Source organism: Oncorhynchus nerka, unplaced genomic scaffold (genome assembly GCF_034236695.1).
Source record: "Oncorhynchus nerka isolate Pitt River unplaced genomic scaffold, Oner_Uvic_2.0 unplaced_scaffold_988, whole genome shotgun sequence".
In the NCBI taxonomy this organism is placed as follows: domain Eukaryota; kingdom Metazoa; phylum Chordata; class Actinopteri; order Salmoniformes; family Salmonidae; genus Oncorhynchus; species Oncorhynchus nerka.
The window spans coordinates 18,061-40,610 of record NW_027040307.1 but is presented as its reverse complement, the minus strand read 5'-3'; the positions used below and the strand labels follow the sequence as shown (position 1 = coordinate 40,610).

Below are 22,550 nucleotides of genomic sequence, written 5' to 3'. Positions count from 1 at the left end.
CCTATATAGTGCACTAAGCCCTGCTACAGTCTCCCCTATATAGTGCACTAAGCCCTGCTAGTCTCCCCTATATAGTGCACTAAGCCCTGTGTCAGACGTGCTAGTCTCCCCTATATAGTGCACTAAGAAGCCCTGCTACAGTCTCCCCTATATAGTTCACTAAGCCCTGCTAGTCTCCCCTATATAGTGCACTAAGCCCTGCTAGTCTCCCCTATATAGTGCACTAAGCCCTGTGTCAGACGTGCCACAGTCTCGCCTATATAGTGCACTAAGCCCTGCTACAGTCTCCCCTATATAGTGCACTAAGCCCTGCTACTCCCTAATAGTGCACTAAGCTGCTAGTCTCCCCTATATAGTGCACTAAGCCCTGCTACAGTCTCCCCTATATAGTGCACTAAGCCCTGCTACAGTCTCCCCTATATAGTGCACTAAGCCCTGCTACAGTCTCCCCTATATAGTGCACTAAGCCCTGCTACAGTCTCCCCTATATAGTGCACTAAGCCCTGCTACAGTCTCCCCTATATAGTGCACTAAACCCTGCTACAGTCTCCCCTATATAGTGCACTAAGCCTTGTGTCAAACGTGCTAGTCTCCCCTATATAGTGCACTAAGCCCTGCTAGTCTCCCCTATATAGTGCACTAAGCCCTGCTAGTCTCCCCTATATAGTGCACTAAGCCCTGCTAGTCTCCCCTATATAGTGCACTAAGCCCTGCTAGTCTCCCCTATATAGTGCACTAAGCCCTGCTACAGTCTCCCCTATATAGTGCACTAAGCCCTGCTACAGTCTCCCCTATATAGTGCACTAAGCCCTGCTAGTCTCCCCTATATAGTGCACTAAGCCCTGTGTCAAACGTGCTACAGTCTCCCCTATATAGTGCACTAAGCCCTGCTACAGTCTCCCCTATATAGTGCACTAAACCCTGCTACAGTCTCCCCTATATAGTGCACTAAGCCCTGTGTCAAACGTGCTACAGTCTCCCCTATATAGTGCACTAAGCCCTGCTAGTCTCCCCTATATAGTGCACTAAGCCCTGCTAGTCTCCCCTATATAGTGCACTAAGCCCTGCTACAGTCTCCCCTATATAGTGCACTAAGCCCTGCTCCCCTATATAGTGCACTAAGTCTCTCCCTGTATAGTGCACTAAGCCCTGCTACAGTCTCCCCTATATAGTGCACTAAGCCCTGCTAGTCTCCCCTATATAGTGCACTAAGCCCTGCTACAGTCTCCCCTATATAGTGCACAAAGCCCTGCTACAGTCTCCCCTATATAGTGCACTAAGCCCTGCTACAGTCTCCCCTATATAGTGCACTAAGCCCTGCTACAGTCTCCCCTATATAGTGCACTAAGCCCTGCTACAGTCTCCCCTATATAGTGCACTAAGCCCTGCTACAGTCTCCCCTATATAGTGCACTAAGCCCTGCTAGTCTCCCCTATATAGTACACTAAGCCCTGTGTCAAACGTGCTACAGTCTCCCCTATATAGTGCACTAAGCCCTGCTAGTCTCCCCTATATAGTGCACTAAGCCCTGCTAGTCTCCCCTATATAGTGCACTAAGCCCTGTTACAGTCTCCCCTATATAGTGCACTAAGCCCTGCTAGTCTCCCCTATATAGTGCACTAAGCCCTGCTAGTCTCCCCTGTATAGTGCACTAAGCCCTGCTACAGTCTCCCCTATATAGTGCACTAAGCCCTGCTAGTCTCCCCTATATAGTGCACTAAGCCCTGCTACAGTCTCCCCTATATAGTGCACTAAGCCCTGCTACAGTCTCCCCTATATAGTGCACTAAGCCCTGCTACAGTCTCCCCTATATAGTGCACTAAGCCCTGCTACAGTCTCCCCTATATAGTGCACTAAGCCCTACTAGTCTCCCCTACATAGTACACTAAGCCCTGCTAGTCTCCCCTACATAGTACACTAAGCCCTGCTACAGTCTCCCCTATATAGTGCACTAAGCCCTGCTAGTCTCCCCTATATAGTGCACTAAGCGCTGTGTCAGACGTGCCACAGTCTCCCCTATATAGTGCACTAAGCCCTGTGTCAGACGTGCTACAGTCTCCCCTATATAGTGCACTAAACCCTGCTACAGTCTCCCCTATATAGTGCACTAAGCCCTGCTACAGTCTCCCCTACATAGTACACTAAGCCCTGCTACAGTCTCCCCTACATAGTACACTAAGCCCTGCTACAGTCTCCCCTACATAGTACACTAAGCCCTGTGTCAAACGTGCTACAGTCTCCCCTATATATTGCACTAAGCCCTGTTAGTCTCCCCTATATAGTGCACTAAGCCCTGTGTCAAACGTGCTAGTCTCCCCTATATAGTGCACTAAGCCCTGCTACAGTCTCCCCTATATAGTGCACTAAACCCTGCTACAGTCTCCCCTATATAGTGGACTAAGCCCTGTGTCAAACGTGCTACAGTCTCCCCTATATAGTGCACTAAGCCCTGCTAGTCTCCCCTATATAGTGCACTAAGCCCTGCTAGTCTCCCCTATATAGTGCACTAAGCCCTGTTACAGTCTCCCCTATATAGTGCACTAAGCCCTGCTAGTCTCCCCTATATAGTGCACTAAGCCCTGCTAGTCTCCCTATATAGTGCACTAAGCCCTGCTGTCTCCCCTATATAGTGCACTAAGTCTCTCCCTATAGTGCACTAAGTGCACTAATAGTGCACTAAGCCCTGCTACAGTCTCCCCTATATAGTGCACTAAGCCCTGCTACAGTCTCCCCTATATAGTGCACTAAGCCCTGCTACAGTCTCCCTATATAGTGCACAAAGCCCTGCTAAAGTCTCCCTATATAGTGCACTAAGCCCTGCTACAGTCTCCCCTATAAAGTGCACTAAGAAGTGCTCTCCCTATATAGTGCACTAAGCCCTGCTACAGTCTCCCTATATAGTGCACTAAGCCCTGCTACAGTCTCCCCTATATAGTGCACTAAGCCCTGCTACAGTCTCCCCTATATAGTGCACTAAACCCTGCTACAGTCTCCCCTGTATAGTGCACTAAGCACTGCTACAGTCTCCCCTGTATAGTGCACTAAGCCCTGCTACAGTCTCCCCTATATAGTGCACTAAGCCCTGCTACAGTCTCCCCTATATAGTGCACTAAGCCCTGCTACAGTCTCCCCTATATAGTGCACTAAGCCCTGCTACAGTCTCCCCTATATAGTGCACTAAGCCCTGTGTCAGACGTGCCAGTCTCCCCTATATAGTGCACTAAGCCCTACTACAGTCTCCCCTACATAGTACACTAAGCCCTGCTAGTCTCCCCTATATAGTGCACTAAGCCCTGCTACAGTCTCCCCTATATAGTGCACTAAGCCCTGCTAGTCTCCCCTATATAGTGCACTAAGCGCTGTGTCAGACGTGCCACAGTCTCCCCTATATAGTGCACTAAGCCCTGCTACAGTCTCCCCTATATAGTGCACTAAGCCCTGTGTCAGACGTGCTACAGTCTCCCCTATATAGTGCACTAAACCCTGATACAGTCTCCCTATATAGTGCTCCCTGCTAGTCTCCCCTATATAGTGCACTAAGCCCTGCTACAGTCTCCCCTATATAGTGCACTAAGCCCTGCTACAGTCTCCCCTATATAGTGCACTAAACCCTGCTACAGTCTCCCCTATATAGTGGACTAAGCCCTGTGTCAAACGTGCTAGTCTCCCCTATATAGTGCACAAAACCCTGCTAAAGTCTCCCCTATATAGTGCACTAAGCCCTGCTACAGTCTCCCCTATAAAGTGCACTAAGAAGCCCTGCACAGTCTCCCCTATATAGTGCACTAAGCCCTGCTAGTCTCCCCTATATAGTGCACTAAGCCCTGTTACAGTCTCCCCTATATAGTGCACTAAGCCCTGCTAGTCTCCCCTATATAGTGCACTAAGCCCTGCTAGTCTCCCCTATATAGTGCACTAAGCCCTGCTAGTCTCCCCTATATAGTGCACTAAGCCCTGCTAGTCTCCCCTATATAGTGCACTAAGCCCTGCTAGTCTCCCCTATATAGTGCACTAAGCCCTGCTAGTCTCCCCTATATAGTGCACTAAGCCCTGCTACAGTCTCCCCTATATAGTGCACTAAGCCCTGCTACAGTCTCCCCTATATAGGGCACAAAGCCCTGCTACAGTCTCCCCTATATAGTGGACTAAGCCCTGTGTCAAACGTGCTACAGTCTCCCCTATATAGTGCACTAAGCCCTGCTAGTCTCCCCTATATAGTGCACTAAGCCCTGCTAGTCTCCCCTATATAGTGCACTAAGCCCTGCTAGTCTCCCCTATATAGTGCACTAAGCCCTGTTACAGTCTCCCCTATATAGTGCACTAAGCCCTGTTACAGTCTCCCCTATATAGTGCACTAAGCTATGCTAGTCTCCCCTATATAGTGCACTAAGCCCTGCTAGTCTCCCCTATATAGTGCACTAAGCCCTGCTACAGTCTCCCCTATATAGTGCACTAAGCCCTGCTACAGTCTCCCCTATATAGGGCACAAAGCCCTGCTACAGTCTCCCCTATATAGTGCACAAAGCCCTGCTAAAGTCTCCCCTATATAGTGCACTAAGCCCTGCTACAGTCTCCCCTATAAAGTGCACTAAGAAGCCCTGCACAGTCTCCCCTATATAGTGCACTAAGAAGCCCTGCCACAGTCTCCCCTATATAGTGCACTAAGCCCTGCTACAGTCTCCCCTATATAGTGCACTAAGCCCTGCTACAGTCTCCCCTATATAGTGCACTAAGCCCTGCTACAGTCTCCCCTATATAGTGCACTAAACCCTGCTACAGTCTCCCCTATATAGTGCACTAAGCCCTGCTACAGTCTCCCCTATATAGTACACTAAGCCCTGCTACAGTCTCCCCTATATAGTGCACTAAGCCCTGCTTGTCTCCCCTATATAGTGCACTAAGCCCTGCTACAGTCTCCCCTATATAGTGCACTAAGCCCTGCTACAGTCTCCCCTATATAGTGCACTAAGCCCTGCTAGTCTCCCCTATATAGTGCACTAAGCCCTGCTAGTCTCCCCTATATAGTGCACTAAGCCCTGCTACAGTCTCCCCTGTATAGTGCACTAACCCCTGCTACAGTCTCCCCTGTATAGTGCACTAAGCCCTGCTACAGTCTCCCCTATATAGTGCACTAAGCCCTGCTACAGTCTCCCCTATATAGTACACTAAGCCCTGCTACAGTCTCCCCTATATAGTGCACTAAGCCCTGCTACAGTCTCCCCTATATAGTGCACTAAGCCCTGTGTCAGACGTGCCACAGTCTCCCCTATATAGTGCACTAAGCCCTACTACAGTCTCCCCTACATAGTACACTAAGCCCTGCTAGTCTCCCCTAGATAGTGCACTAAGCCCTGCTACAGTCTCCCCTATATAGTGCACTAAGCCCTGCTAGTCTCCCCTATATAGTGCACTAAGCGCTGTGTCAGACGTGCCACAGTCTCCCCTATATAGTGCACTAAGCCCTGCTACAGTCTCCCCTATATAGTGCACTAAGCCCTGTGTCAGACGTGCTACAGTCTCCCCTATATAGTGCACTAAACCCTGCTACAGTCTCCCCTATATAGTGCACTAAGCCCTGCTAGTCTCCCCTATATAGTGCACTAAGCCCTGCTACAGTCTCCCCTATATAGTGCACTAAGCCCTGCTACAGTCTCCCTATATAGTGCACTAAACCCTGCTACAGTCTCCCCTACATAGTACACTAAGCCCTGCTACAGTCTCCCCTATATAGTGCACTAAGCCCTGCTACAGTCTCCCCTACATAGTACACTAAGCCCTGCTACAGTCTCCCCTACATAGTACACTAAGCCCTGCTACAGTCTCCCCTACATAGTACACTAAGCCCTGTGTCAAACGTGCTACAGTCTCCCCTATATAGTGCACTAAGCCCTGTTAGTCTCCCCTATATAGTGCACTAAGCCCTGTGTCAAACATGCTACAGTCTCCCCTATATAGTGCACTAAGCCCTGCTACAGTCTCCCCTATATAGTGCACTAAACCCTGCTACAGTCTCCCCTATATAGTGGACTAAGCCCTGTGTCAAACGTGCTACAGTCTCCCCTATATAGTGCACAAAGCCCTGCTAAAGTCTCCCCTATATAGTGCACTAAGCCCTGCTACAGTCTCCCCTATAAAGTGCACTAAAGCCCTGCTACAGTCTCCCCTATATAGTGCACTAAGCCCTGCTAGTCTCCCTATATAGTGCACTAAGCCCTGCTAGTCTCCCCTATATAGTGCACTAAGCCCTGCTAGTCTCCCTATATAGTGCACTAAGCCCTGCTAGTCTCCCTATATAGTGCACTAAGCCCTGCTACAGTCTCCCTATATAGTGCACTAAGCCCTGCTACAGTCTCCCTATATAGTGCACTAAGCCCTGCTACAGTCTCCCTATATAGTCAAAGCCCTGCTAGAGTCTCCCTATATAGTGCACTAAGCCCTGCTAAAGTCTCCCCTATATAGTGCACTAAGCCCTGCTACAGTCTCCCCTATAAAGTGCACTAAGAAGCCCTGCACAGTCTCCCCTATATAGTGCACTAAGAAGCCCTGCCACAGTCTCCCCTATATAGTGCACTAAGCCCTGCTACAGTCTCCCCTATATAGTGCACTAAGCCCTGCTACAGTCTCCCCTATATAGTGCACTAAACCCTGCTACAGTCTCCCCTGTATAGTGCACTAAGCACTGCTACAGTCTCCCCTGTATAGTGCACTAAGCCCTGCTACAGTCTCCCCTATATAGTGCACTAAGCCCTGCTACAGTCTCCCCTATATAGTACACTAAGCCCTGCTACAGTCTCCCCTATATAGTGCACTAAGCCCTGCTACAGTCTCCCCTATATAGTGCACTAAGCCCTGTGTCAGACGTGCCAGTCTCCCCTATATAGTGCACTAAGCCCTACTACAGTCTCCCCTACATAGTACACTAAGCCCTGCTAGTCTCCCCTAGATAGTGCACTAAGCCCTGCTACAGTCTCCCCTATATAGTGCACTAAGCCCTGCTAGTCTCCCCTATATAGTGCACTAAGCGCTGTGTCAGACGTGCCACAGTCTCCCCTATATAGTGCACTAAGCCCTGCTACAGTCTCCCCTATATAGTGCACTAAGCCCTGTGTCAGACGTGCTACAGTCTCCCCTATATAGTGCACTAAACCCTGATACAGTCTCCCCTATATAGTGCACTAAGCCCTGCTAGTCTCCCCTATATAGTGCACTAAGCCCTGCTACAGTCTCCCCTATATAGTGCACTAAGCCCTGCTACAGTCTCCCCTATATAGTGCACTAAACCCTGCTACAGTCTCCCCTATATAGTGGACTAAGCCCTGTGTCAAACGTGCTAGTCTCCCCTATATAGTGCACAAAACACTGCTAAAGTCTCCCCTATATAGTGCACTAAGCCCTGCTACAGTCTCCCCTATAAAGTGCACTAAGAAGCCCTGCAGTCTCCCCTATATAGTGCACTAAGCCCTGCTAGTCTCCCCTATATAGTGCACTAAGCCCTGCTACAGTCTCCCCTATATAGTGCACTAAGCCCTGCTAGTCTCCCCTATATAGTGCACTAAGCCCTGCTAGTCTCCCCTATATAGTGCACTAAGCCCTGCTAGTCTCCCCTATATAGTGCACTAAGCCCTGCTAGTCTCCCCTATATAGTGCACTAAGCCCTGCTAGTCTCCCCTATATAGTGCACTAAGCCCTGCTACAGTCTCCCCTATATAGTGCACTAAGCCCTGCTACAGTCTCCCCTATATAGGGCACAAAGCCCTGCTACAGTCTCCCCTATATAGTGGACTAAGCCCTGTGTCAAACGTGCTACAGTCTCCCCTATATAGTGCACTAAGCCCTGCTAGTCTCCCCTATATAGTGCACTAAGCCCTGCTAGTCTCCCCTATATAGTGCACTAAGCCCTGCTAGTCTCCCCTATATAGTGCACTAAGCCCTGTTACAGTCTCCCCTATATAGTGCACTAAGCCCTGCTAGTCTCCCCTATATAGTGCACTAAGCCCTGCTAGTCTCCCCTATATAGTGCACTAAGCCCTGCTACAGTCTCCCCTATATAGTGCACTAAGCCCTGCTACAGTCTCCCCTATATAGGGCACAAAGCCCTGCTACAGTCTCCCCTATATAGTGCACAAAGCCCTGCTAAAGTCTCCCCTATATAGTGCACTAAGCCCTGCTACAGTCTCCCCTATAAAGTGCACTAAGAAGCCCTGCACAGTCTCCCCTATATAGTGCACTAAGAAGCCCTGCCACAGTCTCCCCTATATAGTGCACTAAGCCCTGCTACAGTCTCCCCTATATAGTGCACTAAGCCCTGCTACAGTCTCCCCTATATAGTGCACTAAGCCCTGCTACAGTCTCCCCTATATAGTGCACTAAACCCTGCTACAGTCTCCCCTATATAGTGCACTAAGCCCTGCTACAGTCTCCCCTATATAGTACACTAAGCCCTGCTACAGTCTCCCCTATATAGTGCACTAAGCCCTGCTTGTCTCCCCTATATAGTGCACTAAGCCCTGCTACAGTCTCCCCTATATAGTGCACTAAGCCCTGCTACAGTCTCCCCTATATAGTGCACTAAGCCCTGCTAGTCTCCCCTATATAGTGCACTAAGCCCTGCTAGTCTCCCCTATATAGTGCACTAAGCCCTGCTAGTCTCCCCTATATAGTGCACTAAGCCCTGCTACAGTCTCCCCTGTATAGTGCACTAACCCTGCTACAGTCTCCCCTGTATAGTGCACTAAGCCCTGCTACAGTCTCCCCTATATAGTGCACTAAGCCCTGCTACAGTCTCCCCTATATAGTACACTAAGCCCTGCTACAGTCTCCCCTATATAGTGCACTAAGCCCTGCTACAGTCTCCCCTATATAGTGCACTAAGCCCTGTGTCAGACGTGCCACAGTCTCCCCTATATAGTGCACTAAGCCCTACTACAGTCTCCCCTACATAGTACACTAAGCCCTGCTAGTCTCCCCTAGATAGTGCACTAAGCCCTGCTACAGTCTCCCCTATATAGTGCACTAAGCCCTGCTAGTCTCCCCTATATAGTGCACTAAGCGCTGTGTCAGACGTGCCACAGTCTCCCCTATATAGTGCACTAAGCCCTGCTACAGTCTCCCCTATATAGTGCACTAAGCCCTGTGTCAGACGTGCTACAGTCTCCCCTATATAGTGCACTAAACCCTGATACAGTCTCCCCTATATAGTGCACTAAGCCCTGCTAGTCTCCCCTATATAGTGCACTAAGCCCTGCTACAGTCTCCCCTATATAGTGCACTAAGCCCTGCTACAGTCTCCCCTATATAGTGCACTAAACCCTGCTACAGTCTCCCCTACATAGTACACTAAGCCCTGCTACAGTCTCCCCTATATAGTGCACTAAGCCCTGCTACAGTCTCCCCTACATAGTACACTAAGCCCTGCTACAGTCTCCCCTACATAGTACACTAAGCCCTGCTACAGTCTCCCCTACATAGTACACTAAGCCCTGTGTCAAACGTGCTACAGTCTCCCCTATATAGTGCACTAAGCCCTGCTAGTCTCCCCTATATAGTGCACTAAGCCCTGTGTCAAACATGCTACAGTCTCCCCTATATAGTGCACTAAGCCCTGCTACAGTCTCCCCTATATAGTGCACTAAACCCTGCTACAGTCTCCCCTATATAGTGGACTAAGCCCTGTGTCAAACGTGCTACAGTCTCCCCTATATAGTGCACAAAGCCCTGCTAAAGTCTCCCCTATATAGTGCACTAAGCCCTGCTACAGTCTCCCCTATAAAGTGCACTAAGAAGCCCTGCACAGTCTCCCCTATATAGTGCACTAAGCCCTGCTAGTCTCCCCTATATAGTGCACTAAGCCCTGTTACAGTCTCCCCTATATAGTGCACTAAGCCCTGCTAGTCTCCCCTATATAGTGCACTAAGCCCTGCTAGTCTCCCCTATATAGTGCACTAAGCCCTGCTAGTCTCCCCTATATAGTGCACTAAGCCCTGCTAGTCTCCCCTATATAGTGCACTAAGCCCTGCTAGTCTCCCCTATATAGTGCACTAAGCCCTGCTACAGTCTCCCCTATATAGTGCACTAAGCCCTGCTACAGTCTCCCCTATATAGGGCACAAAGCCCTGCTACAGTCTCCCCTATATAGTGGACTAAGCCCTGTGTCAAACGTGCTACAGTCTCCCCTATATAGTGCACTAAGCCCTGCTAGTCTCCCCTATATAGTGCACTAAGCCCTGCTAGTCTCCCCTATATAGTGCACTAAGCCCTGCTAGTCTCCCCTATATAGTGCACTAAGCCCTGCTAGTCTCCCTATATAGTGCACTAAGCCCTGCTAGTCTCCCCTATATAGTGCACTAAGCCCTGCTAGTCTCCCCTATATAGTGCACTAAGCCCTGCTAGTCTCCCCTATATAGTGCACTAAGCCCTGCTAGTCTCCCCTATATAGTGCACTAAGCCCTGCTACAGTCTCCCCTATATAGTGCACTAAGCCCTGCTACAGTCTCCCCTATATAGGGCACAAAGCCCTGCTACAGTCTCCCCTATATAGTGCACAAAGCCCTGCTAAAGTCTCCCCTATATAGTGCACTAAGCCCTGCTACAGTCTCCCCTATAAAGTGCACTAAGAAGCCCTGCACAGTCTCCCCTATATAGTGCACTAAGAAGCCCTGCACAGTCTCCCCTATATAGTGCACTAAAGCCCTGCTACAGTCTCCCCTATATAGTGCACTAAGCCCTGCTACAGTCTCCCTATATAGTGCACTAAGCCCTGCTAGTCTCCCCTATATAGTGCACTAAGCCCTGCTACAGTCTCCCTATATAGTGCACTAAACCCTGCTACAGTCTCCCTGTATAGTGCACTAAGCCCTGCTACAGTCTCCCCTGTATAGTGCACTAAACCCTGCTACAGTCTCCCCTATATAGTGCACTAAGCCCTGCTACAGTCTCCCCTATATAGTACACTAAGCCCTGCTACAGTCTCCCCTATATAGTGCACTAAGCCCTGCTACAGTCTCCCCTATATAGTGCACTAAGCCCTGCTAGTCTCCCCTATATAGTGCACTAAGCCCTGCTAGTCTCCCCTATATAGTGCACTAAGCCCTGCTACAGTCTCCCCTATATAGTGCACTAAACCCTGCTACAGTCTCCCCTGTATAGTGCACTAAGCCCTGCTACAGTCTCCCCTATATAGTGCACTAAGCCCTGCTACAGTCTCCCCTATATAGTGCACAAAGCCCTGCTAAAGTCTCCCCTATATAGTGCACTAAGCCCTGCTACAGTCTCCCCTATAAAGTGCACTAAGAAGCCCTGCACAGTCTCCCCTATATAGTGCACTAAGAAGCCCTGCCACAGTCTCCCCTATATAGTGCACTAAGCCCTGCTACAGTCTCCCCTATATAGTGCACTAAGCCCTGCTAGTCTCCCCTATATAGTGCACTAAGCCCTGCTACAGTCTCCCCTATATAGTGCACTAAGCCCTGCTACAGTCTCCCCTATATAGTGCACTAAACCCTGCTACAGTCTCCCCTATATAGTGCACTAAGCCCTGCTACAGTCTCCCCTATATAGTGCACTAAACCCTGCTACAGTCTCCCCTGTATAGTGCACTAAGCACTGCTACAGTCTCCCCTATATAGTGCACTAAGCCCTGCTACAGTCTCCCCTATATAGTGCACTAAGCCCTGTGTCAGACGTGCCACAGTCTCCCCTATATAGTGCACTAAGCCCTACTACAGTCTCCCCTACATAGTACACTAAGCCCTGCTAGTCTCCCCTAGATAGTGCACTAAGCCCTGCTACAGTCTCCCCTATATAGTACACTAAGCCCTGCTACAGTCTCCCCTATATAGTGCACTAAGCCCTGTGTCAGACGTGCTAGTCTCCCCTATATAGTGCACTAAGCCCTGCTAGTCTCCCCTATATAGTGCACTAAGCCCTGCTAGTCTCCCCTATATAGTGCACTATGCCCTGCTAGTCTCCCCTATATAGTGCACTAAGCCCTGCTAGTCTCCCTATATAGTGCACAGTCTCCCCTAAGCCCTGCTACAGTCTCCCCTATATAGTGCACTAAGCCCTGCTACAGTCTCCCTATATAGTGCACTAAGCCCTGCTACAGTCTCCCCTATATAGGGCACAAAGCCCTGCTAAAGTCTCCCCTATATAGTGCACTAAGCCCTGCTACAGTCTCCCCTATAAAGTGCACTAAGAAGCCCTGCACAGTCTCCCCTATATAGTGCACTAAGAAGCCCTGCCACAGTCTCCCCTATATAGTGCACTAAGCCCTGCTACAGTCTCCCCTATATAGTGCACTAAGCCCTGCTAGTCTCCCCTATATAGTGCACTAAGCCCTGCTACAGTCTCCCCTATATAGTGCACTAAACCCTGCTACAGTCTCCCCTGTATAGTGCACTAAGCCCTGCTACAGTCTCCCCTGTATAGTGCACTAAACCCTGCTACAGTCTCCCCTATATAGTGCACTAAGCCCTGCTACAGTCTCCCCTATATAGTACACTAAGCCCTGCTACAGTCTCCCCTATATAGTGCACTAAGCCCTGCTAGTCTCCCCTATATAGTGCACTAAGCCCTGCTAGTCTCCCCTATATAGTGCACTAAACCCTGTGTCAGACGTGCTAGCCTCCCCTATATAGTGCACTAAGCCCTGCTACAGTCTCCCCTATATAGTGCACTAAGCCCTGCTAGTCTCCCCTATATAGTGCACTAAGCCCTGCTAGCCTCCCCTATATAGTGCACTAAGCCCTGCTACAGTCTCCCCTATATAGTGCACTAAGCCCTGCTAGCCTCCCCTATATAGTGCACTACAGGCCCTATTCCTATGGAGCCTAGTGGAAAGTTGTGCACTGTATAGGGAGTGGGGTTCCGTTTGGGATGCACACATTACACACACACACACACACCACCCCCCTCCATATCAGGCGTGACCGGGGTGCCCTGACCCTAGGCGGGGGGTCAGGGAGGAGGGTTCAGAGCTCATGGGGCAACAGCTCTTCCTGTGGATGTGAAGGACCATGCGACAGCGAGGGCAGGTGTGATGGGCATCCTTGAAACTCTTGAAGACAAAGGGGATCAGACAGCATCCCAGCAGCAGCCTGGAGGGACAGGAGAGTACAGTCAGTATACCTGGGGGTGGGGCTGAGACGGAGGGGGTGGAGCTGAGCCGGAGGGGGTGGTGCTGAGACGGAGGGGGTGGGGCTGAGACGGAGGGGATCAGACAGCATCCCAGCAACAGCCTGGAGGGACAGGAGAGGACAGTCAGTATACCTGGGGGTGGGGCTGAGACGGAGGGGGTGGAGCTGAAACGGAGGGGTGGGGCTGAGACGGAGGGGGTGGGGCTGAGACGGAGGGGTGGAGCTGAGACGGACGGGGTGGGGCTGAGACGGAGGGGGTGTGGCTGAGACGGAGGGGGTGGGGCTGAGACGGAGGGGATCAGACAGCATCCCAGCAGCAGCCTGGAGGGACAGGAGAGTACAGTCAGTATACCTGCTACCGCTGGGGGTGGAGCTGAGACGGAGGGGGTGGGGCTGAGACGGAGGGGTGGAGCTGAGACGGAGGGGGTGGAGCTGAGACGGAGGGGGTGGAGCTGAGACGGAGGGGATCAGACAGCATCCCAGCAGCAGCCTGGAGGGACAGGAGAGTACAGTCAGTATACCTGCTACCGCTGGGGGGGTGGAGCTGAGATGGAGGGGTGGGGCTGAGACGGAGGGGTCAGACAGCATCCCAGCAGCAGCCTGGAGGGACAGGAGAGTACAGTCAGTATACCTGCTACCGCTGGGGGGTGGAGCTGAGACAGAGGGGGTGGGGCTGAGACGGAGGGGGGGGGCTGAGACGGAGGGGGTGGGTGGGGCTGAGACGGAGGGTGGGTGGGGCTGAGACGGAGGGTGGGGGTGGGGCTGAGACGGAGGGGGTGGGTGGAGCTGAGACGGAGGGGGTGGATGGAGCTGAGACGGAGGGGGTGGAGCTGAGATGAAGTGTGTGTGTGTGTGTCTCGCTCCTCACCCACAGAGGATGAACACCAGACACATGGTCCAGGAGAAGGTTCCAGATGGAGTGTGTGTGTGTGAGTGAGTGTGTAACAGATGGAGTGTGTGTAACAGATGGAGTGTGTGTAACAGATGGAGTGTGTGTAACAGATGGAGTGTGTGTGTGTGTGTGTGTGTGTGTGAGTGTGTAACAGATGGAGTGTGTGTGTCTCCTCACCCACAGAGGATGAACACCAGACACATGGTCCAGGAGAAGGTTCCAGATGGAGTGTGTGTGTGTAACAGATGGAGTGTGTGTGTGTAACAGATGGTGTGTGTGTAACAGATGGAGTGTGTGAGTTTGTAACAGATGGAGTGTGTGTGTGTGTGTGAGTGAGTGTGTAACAGATGGTGTGTGTGTGTGTGTGTGTGTAACAGATGGTGTGTGTGTGTGTAACAGATGGAGTGTGTGTGTGTGTGTGTAACAGATGGTGTGTGTGTGTGTAACAGATGGTGTGTGTGTAACAGATGGAGTGTGTGAGTGTGAGTTTGTAACAGATGGAGTGTGTGTGTGTGTGTGAGTGTGTAACAGATGGAGTGTGTGTGTGTGTCTCCTCACCCACAGAGGATGAACACCAGACACATGGTCCAGCAGAAGGTTCCAGAGTGGTGAGTGACATCACTCATCACCTGGTTCTGACAGGAAGGACATCTGATGAGACCAGGAGAATCACCCAGCTCTGTCTCATAGTGCTGGACAAACCTCTGCCTCGGGGGGCTAGCACCACCTGGGAGAACGAGGGGGTTAGATAAGGGGTTAGATCCAAGCCTCTGTCTGGGGGGGGCTGGCACCACCTGGGAGAACAAGGGGGTTAGATCAGGGGTTAGATCCAAGCCTCTGTCTGGGGGGGGGCTGGCACCACCTGGGAGAACAAGGGGGTTAGATCAGGGGTTAGATCCAAGCCTCTGTCTGTGTGTGTGTCCATCATTATACTACAGTCTGAAGGCTGTGTGTGTGTCCATCATTATACTACAGTCTGAAGGCTGTGTGTGTGTCCATCATTATACTACAGTCTGAAGGCTGTGTGTGTGTCCATCATTATACTACAGTCTGAAGGCTGTGTGTGTGTCCATCATTATACTACAGTCTGAAGGCTGTGTGTGTGTCCATCATTATACTACAGTCTGAAGGCTGTGTGTGTGTCCATCATTATACTACAGTCTGAAGGCTGTGTGTGTGTCCATCATTATACTACAGTCTGAAGGCTGTGTGTGTGTCCATCATTATACTACAGTCTGAAGGCTGTGTGTGTGTGTCCATCATTATACTACAGTCTGAAGGCTGTGTGTGTGTCCATCATTATACTACAGTCTGAAGGCTGTGTGTGTGTCCATCATTATACTACAGTCTGAAGGCTGTGTGTCTGAAGGCTGTCCATCATTATACTACAGTCTGAAGGCTGTGTGTGTGTCCATCATTATACTACAGTCTGAAGGCTGTGTGTGTGTCCATCATTATACTACAGTCTGAAGGCTGTGTGTGTGTCCATCATTATACTACAGTCTGAAGGCTGTGTGTGTGTCCATCATTATACTACAGTCTGAAGGCTGTGTGTGTGTGTCCGTCATTATACTACAGTCTGAAGGCTGTGTGTGTGTGTCCATCATTATACTACAGTCTGAAGGCTGTGTGTGTGTCCATCATTATACTACAGTCTGAAGGCTGTGTGTCCATCATTATACTACAGTCTGAAGGCTGTGTGTGTGTCCATCATTATACTACAGTCTGAAGGCTGTGTGTGTGTCCATCATTATACTACAGTCTGAAGGCTGTGTGTGTGTACTCACCAGTAGCGGTCTGGTTGATGAAGCTACCACCCATAGCACCAGGTGGAGGAGGAGTGAAGGGAGAGATCCTCATGTCATCTCCTTTACCCTGGACTGAAACAACGAGAGAGAGAGAGAGAGATGCTCATGTCATCTCCTTTACCCTGGACTGAAACAACAAGAGAGAGAGATGCTCATGTCATCTCCTTTACCCTGGACAGAAACAACAAGAGAGAGAGAGAGAGATGCTCATGTCATTTCCTTTACCCTGGACTGAAACAACGAGAGAGAGAGAGATGCTCATGTCATCTCCTTTACCCTGAACTGAAACAACGAGAGAGAGAGAGATGCTCATGTCATCTCCTTTACCCTGAACTGAAACTACAAGAGAGAGAGATCCTCATGTCATCTCCTTCACCCTAGACTGAAACTACAAGAGAGAGAGAGAGAGAGAGAGAGAGAGAGATGCTCATGTCATCTCCTTTACCCTGGACTGAAACAACAAGAGAGAGAGAGAGAGATCCTCATGTCATCTCCTTTACCCTGGACTTAAACAACAAGAGAGAGAGAGAGAGATCCTCATGTCATCTCCTTTACCCTGGACTTAAACAACAAGAGAGAGAGAGAGAGATCCTCATGTCATCTCCTTTACCCTGGACTGAAACAACAAGAGAGAGAGAGAGAGATCCTCATGTCATCTCCTTCACCCTGGACTGAAACAACAAGAGAGAGAGAGAGATCCTCATGTCATCTCCTTTACCCTGGACTGAAACAACAAGAGAGAGAGAGAGATCCTCATGTCATCTCCTTTACCCTGGACTGAAACAACAAGAGAGGAGAGAGAGATCCTCATGTCATCTCCTTTACCCTGGACTGAAACAACAAGAGAGAGAGAGAGATCCTCATGTCATCTCCTTTACCCTGGACTGAAACAACGAGAGAGAGAGAGAGATCCTCATGTCATCTCCTTTACCCTGGACTGAAACAACAAGAGAGAGAGAGAGAGATCCTCATGTCATCTCCTTTACCCTGGACTGAAACAACAAGAGAGGAGAGAGAGGAGGGTGTACTGTAGAGTCTTACCTGGTAGGAAGTAGGTAGGAGGGTGTACTGTAGAGTCTTACCTGGTAGGAAGTAGGGAGGAGGGTTAGCACACGGTTCCTCTGACTTCAATGATGTGTCCATTGCCTCTGCTGAACAGCTGAGGAGAGAGAAACCACAAAATGATCACAATAATTGACAAGGCTTTTTCCTCCATAAAAATAAGTCAAGGGTCATGATTGTCAATTATCTGACCCAGACCTTGTAGAGACAGTAGTCAAATGTCTGTCTCAAACCTTGTTGAGAGAGCGTATCGAGGTGTTGATTGGCTCTCCTGTCACCTCATTGGTCAGTCACCTCATCAACTGCGTCAGCTGACAGACAGGTGTGTTTCGGGTGGATCTGGCCACTCCCACAGGAGCAGGTTGGAGTAGGGTGAAGTATTACTGATCTAAGATCAGTTTTATTCTGTTTGAGTGAAACTTCCAGCTGAGGGCTTCAGCCCCAAAGCACTGTTCCAGGACCAGCTCTTCCTGTCTCTTCTCTTCTAGCTAAGGGGCCTTCAGCCCCAAAGCACTGTTCCAGGACCAGCTCTTCCTGCCTCTTCTCTTCTAGCTGAGGGGGCTTCAGCCCCAAAAGCACTGTTCCAGGACCAGCTCTTCCTGTCTCTTCTCTTCTAGCTGAGGGGGCTTCAGCCCCAAAGCACTGTTCCAGGACCAGCGCTTCCTGTCTCTTCTCTTCTAGCTGAGGGGGCTTCAGCCCCAAAGCACTGTTCCAGGACCAGCTCTTCCTGTCTCTTATCTTCTAGCTGAGGGGGCTTCAGCCCCAAAGCACTGTTCCAGGACCAGCTCTTCCTGTCTCTTCTCTTCTAGCTGAGGGGGCTTCAGCCCCAAAGCACTGTTCCAGGACCAGCTCTTCCTGTCTCTTCTCTTCTAGCTGAGGGGGCTTCAGCCCCAAAGCACTGTTCCAGGACCAGCTCTTCCTGTCTCTTCTCTTCTCGCTAACTTTGACCCAGGACCACACCGAGCCAATATTCTTATGCCTCAATGCTGGATGTAACTCTGAGCTGAATGCTGGATGTAACTCTGAGCTGGATGTAACTCTGAGCTGGATGCTGGATATAACTCTGAGCTGGATGTAACTCTGAGCTGGATGTAACTATGAGCTGGATGCTGGATGTAACTCTGAGCTGGATGTAACTCTGAGCTGGATGCTGGATGTAACTCTGAGCTGGATGTAACTCTGAGCTGAATGCTGGATGTAACTGAGCTGGATGCTGGATGTAACTCTGAGCTGGATGCTGGATGTAACTCTGAGCTGGATGCTGGATGTAACTATGAGTTGGATGCTGGATGTAAGTATGAGTTGGATGCTGAATGTAACTCTGAGCTGGATGCTGGATGTAACTATGAGCTGGATGCTGGATGTAACTATGAGCTGGATGTAACTCTGAGCTGAATGCTGGATGTAACTCTGAGCTGGATGTAACTCTGAGCTGAATGCTGGATGTAACTCTGAGCTGAATGCTGGATGTAACTATGAGCTGGATGTAACTCTGAGCTGGATGCTGGATGTAACTCTGAGCTGGATGTAACTCTGAGCTGAATGCTGGATGTAACTCTGAGCTGAATGCTGGATGTAACTATGAGCTGGATGCTGGATGTAACTCTGAGCTGGATGCTGGATGTAACTCTGAGCTGGATGCTGGATGTAACTATGAGCTGGATGCTGGATGTAACTATGAGCTGGATGCTGGATGTAACTCTGAGCTGGATGTAACTCTGAGCTGGATGCTGGATGTAACTCTGAGCTGGATGTAACTCTGAGCTGGATGCTGGATGTAACTCTGAGCTGGATGTTGGATGTAACTATGACCTGGATGCTGGATGTAACTATGAGCTGGATGCTGGATGTAACTATGAGCTGGATGCTGGATATAACTATGAGCTGGATGCTGGATGTAACTCTGAGCTGGATGCTGGATGTAACTCTGAGATGGATGCTGGAAGTAACTCTGAGATGGATGCTGGATGTAAGTATGAGCTGGATGCTGGATGTAACTATGAGCTGGATGCTGGATGTAACTCTGAGCTGGATGCTGGATGCTGGATGTAACTCTGAGCTGGATGCTGGATGTAACTCTGAGATGGATGTAACTATGAGCTGGATGCTGGATGTAACTCTGAGCTGGATGCTGGATGTAACTATGAGCTGGATGTAACTCTGAGCTGGATGTAACTATGAGCTGGATGCTGGATGTAACTCTGAGCTGGATGCTGGATGTAACTCTGAGCTGGATGCTGGATGTAACTATGAGCTGGATGCTGGATGTAACTCTGAGCTGGATGTAACTATGAGCTGGATGCTGGATGTAACTCTGAGCTGGATGCTGGATGTAACTCTGAGCTGGATGCTGGATGTAACTATGAGCTGGATGCTGGATGTAACTCTGAGCTGGATGCTGGATGCTGGATGTAACTCTGAGCTGGATGCTGGATGTAACTCTGAGATGGATGCTGGATGTAAGTATGAGCTGGATGCTGGATGTAACTCTGAGCTGGATGCTGGATGTAACTCTGAGATGGATGCTGGATGTAAGTATGAGCTGGATGCTGGATGTAACTATGAGCTGGATGTAACTATGAGCTGAATGCTGGATGTAACTCTGAGCTGGATGCTGGATGTAACTCTGAGCTGGATGCTGGATGTAACTCTGAGCTGGATGTAACTCTGAGCTGGATGTAACTCTGAGCTGGATGCTGGATGTAACTCTGAGCTGGATGCTGGATGTAACTCTGAGCTGGATGTAACTATGAGCTGGATGCTGGATGTAACTCTGAGCTGGATGTAACTATGAGCTGGATGCTGGATGTAACTATGAGCTGGATGTAACTCTGAGCTGGATGTAACTCTGAGCTGGATGCTGGATGTAACTCTGAGCTGGATGCTGGATGTAACTCTGAGCTGGATGTAACTATGAGCTGGATGCTGGATGTAACTCTGAGCTGGATGCAACTATGAGCTGGATGCTGGATGTAACTATGAGCTGGATGCTGGATGTAACTCTGAGCTGGATGTAACTCTGAGCTGAATGCTGGATGTAACTATGAGCTGAATGCTGGATGTAACTATGAGCTGGATGCTGGATGTAACTATGAGCTGAATGCTGGATGTAACTATGAGCTGGATGCTGGATGTAACTATGAGCTGAATGCTGGATTTAACTATGAGCTGAATGCTGGATGTAACTCTGAGCTGGATGTAACTCTGAGCTGGATGCTGGATGTAACTATGAGCTGAATGCTGGATGTAACTATGAGCTGGATGCTGGATGTAACTATGAGCTGAATGCTGGATGTAACTCTGAGCTGGATGTAACTCTGAGCTGGATGCTGGATGTAACTATGAGCTGAATGCTGGATGTAACTATGAGCTGGATGCTGGATGTAACTATGAGCTGAATGCTGGATGTAACTATGAGCTGGATGCTGGATGTAACTATGAGCTGAATGCTGGATGTAACTCTGAGCTGGATGTAACTCTGAGCTGGATGCTGGATGTAACTATGAGCTGGATGCTGGTTGTAACTCTGAGCTGGATGTAACTATGAGCTGGATGCTGGATGTAACTATGAGCTGGATGTAACTCTGAGCTGGATGCTGGATGTAACTCTGAGCTGGATGCTGGATGTAACTCTGAGCTGGATGTAACTCTGAGCTGGATGCTGGATGTAACTCTGAGCTGGATGCTGGTTGTAACTCTGAGCTGGATGTAACTATGAGCTGGATGCTGGATGTAACTATGAGCTGAATGCTGGATGTAACTATGAGCTGGATGCTGGATGTAACTATGAGCTGGATGCTGGATGTAACTATGAGCTGGATGCTGGTTGTAACTCTGAGATGGATGTAACTATGAGCTGGATGCTGGATGTAACTCTGAGCTGGATGCTGGATGTAACTCTGAGCTGGATGCTGGATGTAACTCTGAGCTGGATGCTGGATGTAACTCTGAGCTGGATGTAACTATGAGCTGGATGTAACTATGAGCTGGATGTAACTCTGAGCTGGATGCTGGATGTAACTATGAGCTGGATGTAACTATGAGCTGGATGTAACTATGAGCTGGATGCTGGATGTAACTATGAGCTGGATGCTGGATGTAACTATGAGCTGGATGCTGGATGTAACTATGAGCTGGATGCTGGATGTAACTCTGAGCTGGATGTAACTATGAGCTGGATGCTGGATGTAACTATGAGCTGGATGCTGGATGTAACTATGAGCTGGATGCTGGATGTAACTCTGAGCTGGATGTAACTATGAGCTGGATGCTGGATGTAACTCTGAGCTGGATGCTGGATGTAACTATGAGCTGGATGCTGGATGTAACTATGAGCTGGATGCTGGATGTAACTATGAGCTGGATGCTGGATGCTGGATGTAACTATGAGCTGGATGCTGGATGTAACTATGAGCTGGATGCTGGATGTAACTATGAGCTGGATGCTGGATGTAACTATGAGCTGGATGTAACTCTGAGCTGGATGCTGGATGTAACTGATGCTGGATGTAACTGAGCTGGATGTAACTATGAGCTGGCTGGATGTAACTCTGAGCTGGATGTAACTCTGAGCTGGATGCTGGATGTAACTCTGAGCTGGATGCTGGATGTAACTATGAGCTGGATGTAACTCTGAGCTGGATGCTGGATGTAACTCTGAGCTGGATGCTGGATGTAAGTATGAGCTGGATGTAACTCTGAGCTGGATGCTGGATGTAACTCTGAGCTGGATGCTGGATGTAACTCTGAGCTGGATGCTGGATGTAACTCTGAGCTGGATGTAACTCTGAGCTGGATGCTGGATGTAACTCTGAGCTGGATGCTGGATGTAACTCTGAGCTGGATGCTGGATGTAACTATGAGCTGGATGTAACTATGAGCTGGATGCTGGATGTAACTCTGAGCTGGATGCTGGATGTAACTCTGAGCTGGATGCTGGATGTAACTATGAGCTGGATGCTGGATGTAACTCTGAGCTGGATGCTGGATGTAACTATGAGCTGAATGCTGGATGTATCCAGGCTGTATCACATTACGGCCGTGATCAGGAGTCCCATAGGGCGGTGCACAATTGGCCCAGCGTCGTCCGGGTTTGGCCGGGGTAGGCCTGGGTAGGCCTGGGTTTGGCCGGGGTAGGCCTGGGTTTGGCCTGGGTAGGCCTTCATTGTAAATAAGAATTTGTTCTTAACTGACTTGCATTGTAAGGTTATAAAAAAATATATAATTTGTATTTTATTTTCATTTTTTACACAGGCAGACCAATTTCTCATATGTTTTCCACTAATTAGTATTTCGACCAATCACAGATCTTTTCAAATCAGATATTTTCTGTCTAAAGGGGCTAAAAGACACCGTTAGAAGTATCATCAAAACATACACATTGTGCATTATTTCATATCATCAGGCAATTGAATTGAATTAGTATAATCTCAGCACAGTCTCCTATGCAGAAACTGTTGTGAGAGTCCGTCGACGTATTTCCCATCGATGAAATAGTCTGGCGAGTCCTTGATTGTGAAGCCGGAAGTAAATCTGTCCAAAACCAAATATTTGAAACGACGCGAAAGGAGAGAGAGAGTTCCGCTCAGAGTCCCGCCAGATCGGGGTTCTAGTCAGACAACAATACATCCATTTTGAACACAGTAGCAGTTAACT

General features: G+C 49.4%; 1 protein-coding gene across 1 annotated transcript; it reads right to left on the bottom strand.

Annotated features, from left to right (window-relative positions):
• Positions 1-12,897: 12,897 nt before the first annotated feature.
• Positions 12,898-16,976, bottom strand: LOC135570310 (lipopolysaccharide-induced tumor necrosis factor-alpha factor homolog). Its single transcript, XM_065016433.1, has 4 exons — positions 16,916-16,976; positions 15,813-15,905; positions 14,584-14,752; positions 12,898-13,094 (listed from the first exon to the last, which is right to left on the bottom strand). Exons 1-4 carry the CDS (start codon positions 16,974-16,976, stop codon positions 12,917-12,919), a joined length of 501 nt encoding a protein of 166 aa, XP_064872505.1. The 3' UTR covers positions 12,898-12,916.
• Between the last annotated feature and the right edge of the window lie 5,574 nt (positions 16,977-22,550).

What these genes read in the sequence shown, in the direction of transcription:
- LOC135570310 (XM_065016433.1), bottom strand. Translation starts at nt 16,976, where the DNA reads ATGGACACATCATTGAAGTCAGAGGAACCGTGTGCTAACCCTCCTCCC. An exon ending in TCCTCCCTACTTCCTACCAG is followed by an intron (nt 15,906 to 16,915) that starts GTAAGACTCTAC and finishes TCGTTGTTTCAG; the next exon opens with TCCAGGGTAAAGGAGATGAC. An exon ending in CATCAACCAGACCGCTACTG is followed by an intron (nt 14,753 to 15,812) that starts GTGAGTACACAC and finishes TCGTTCTCCCAG; the next exon opens with GTGGTGCTAGCCCCCCGAGG.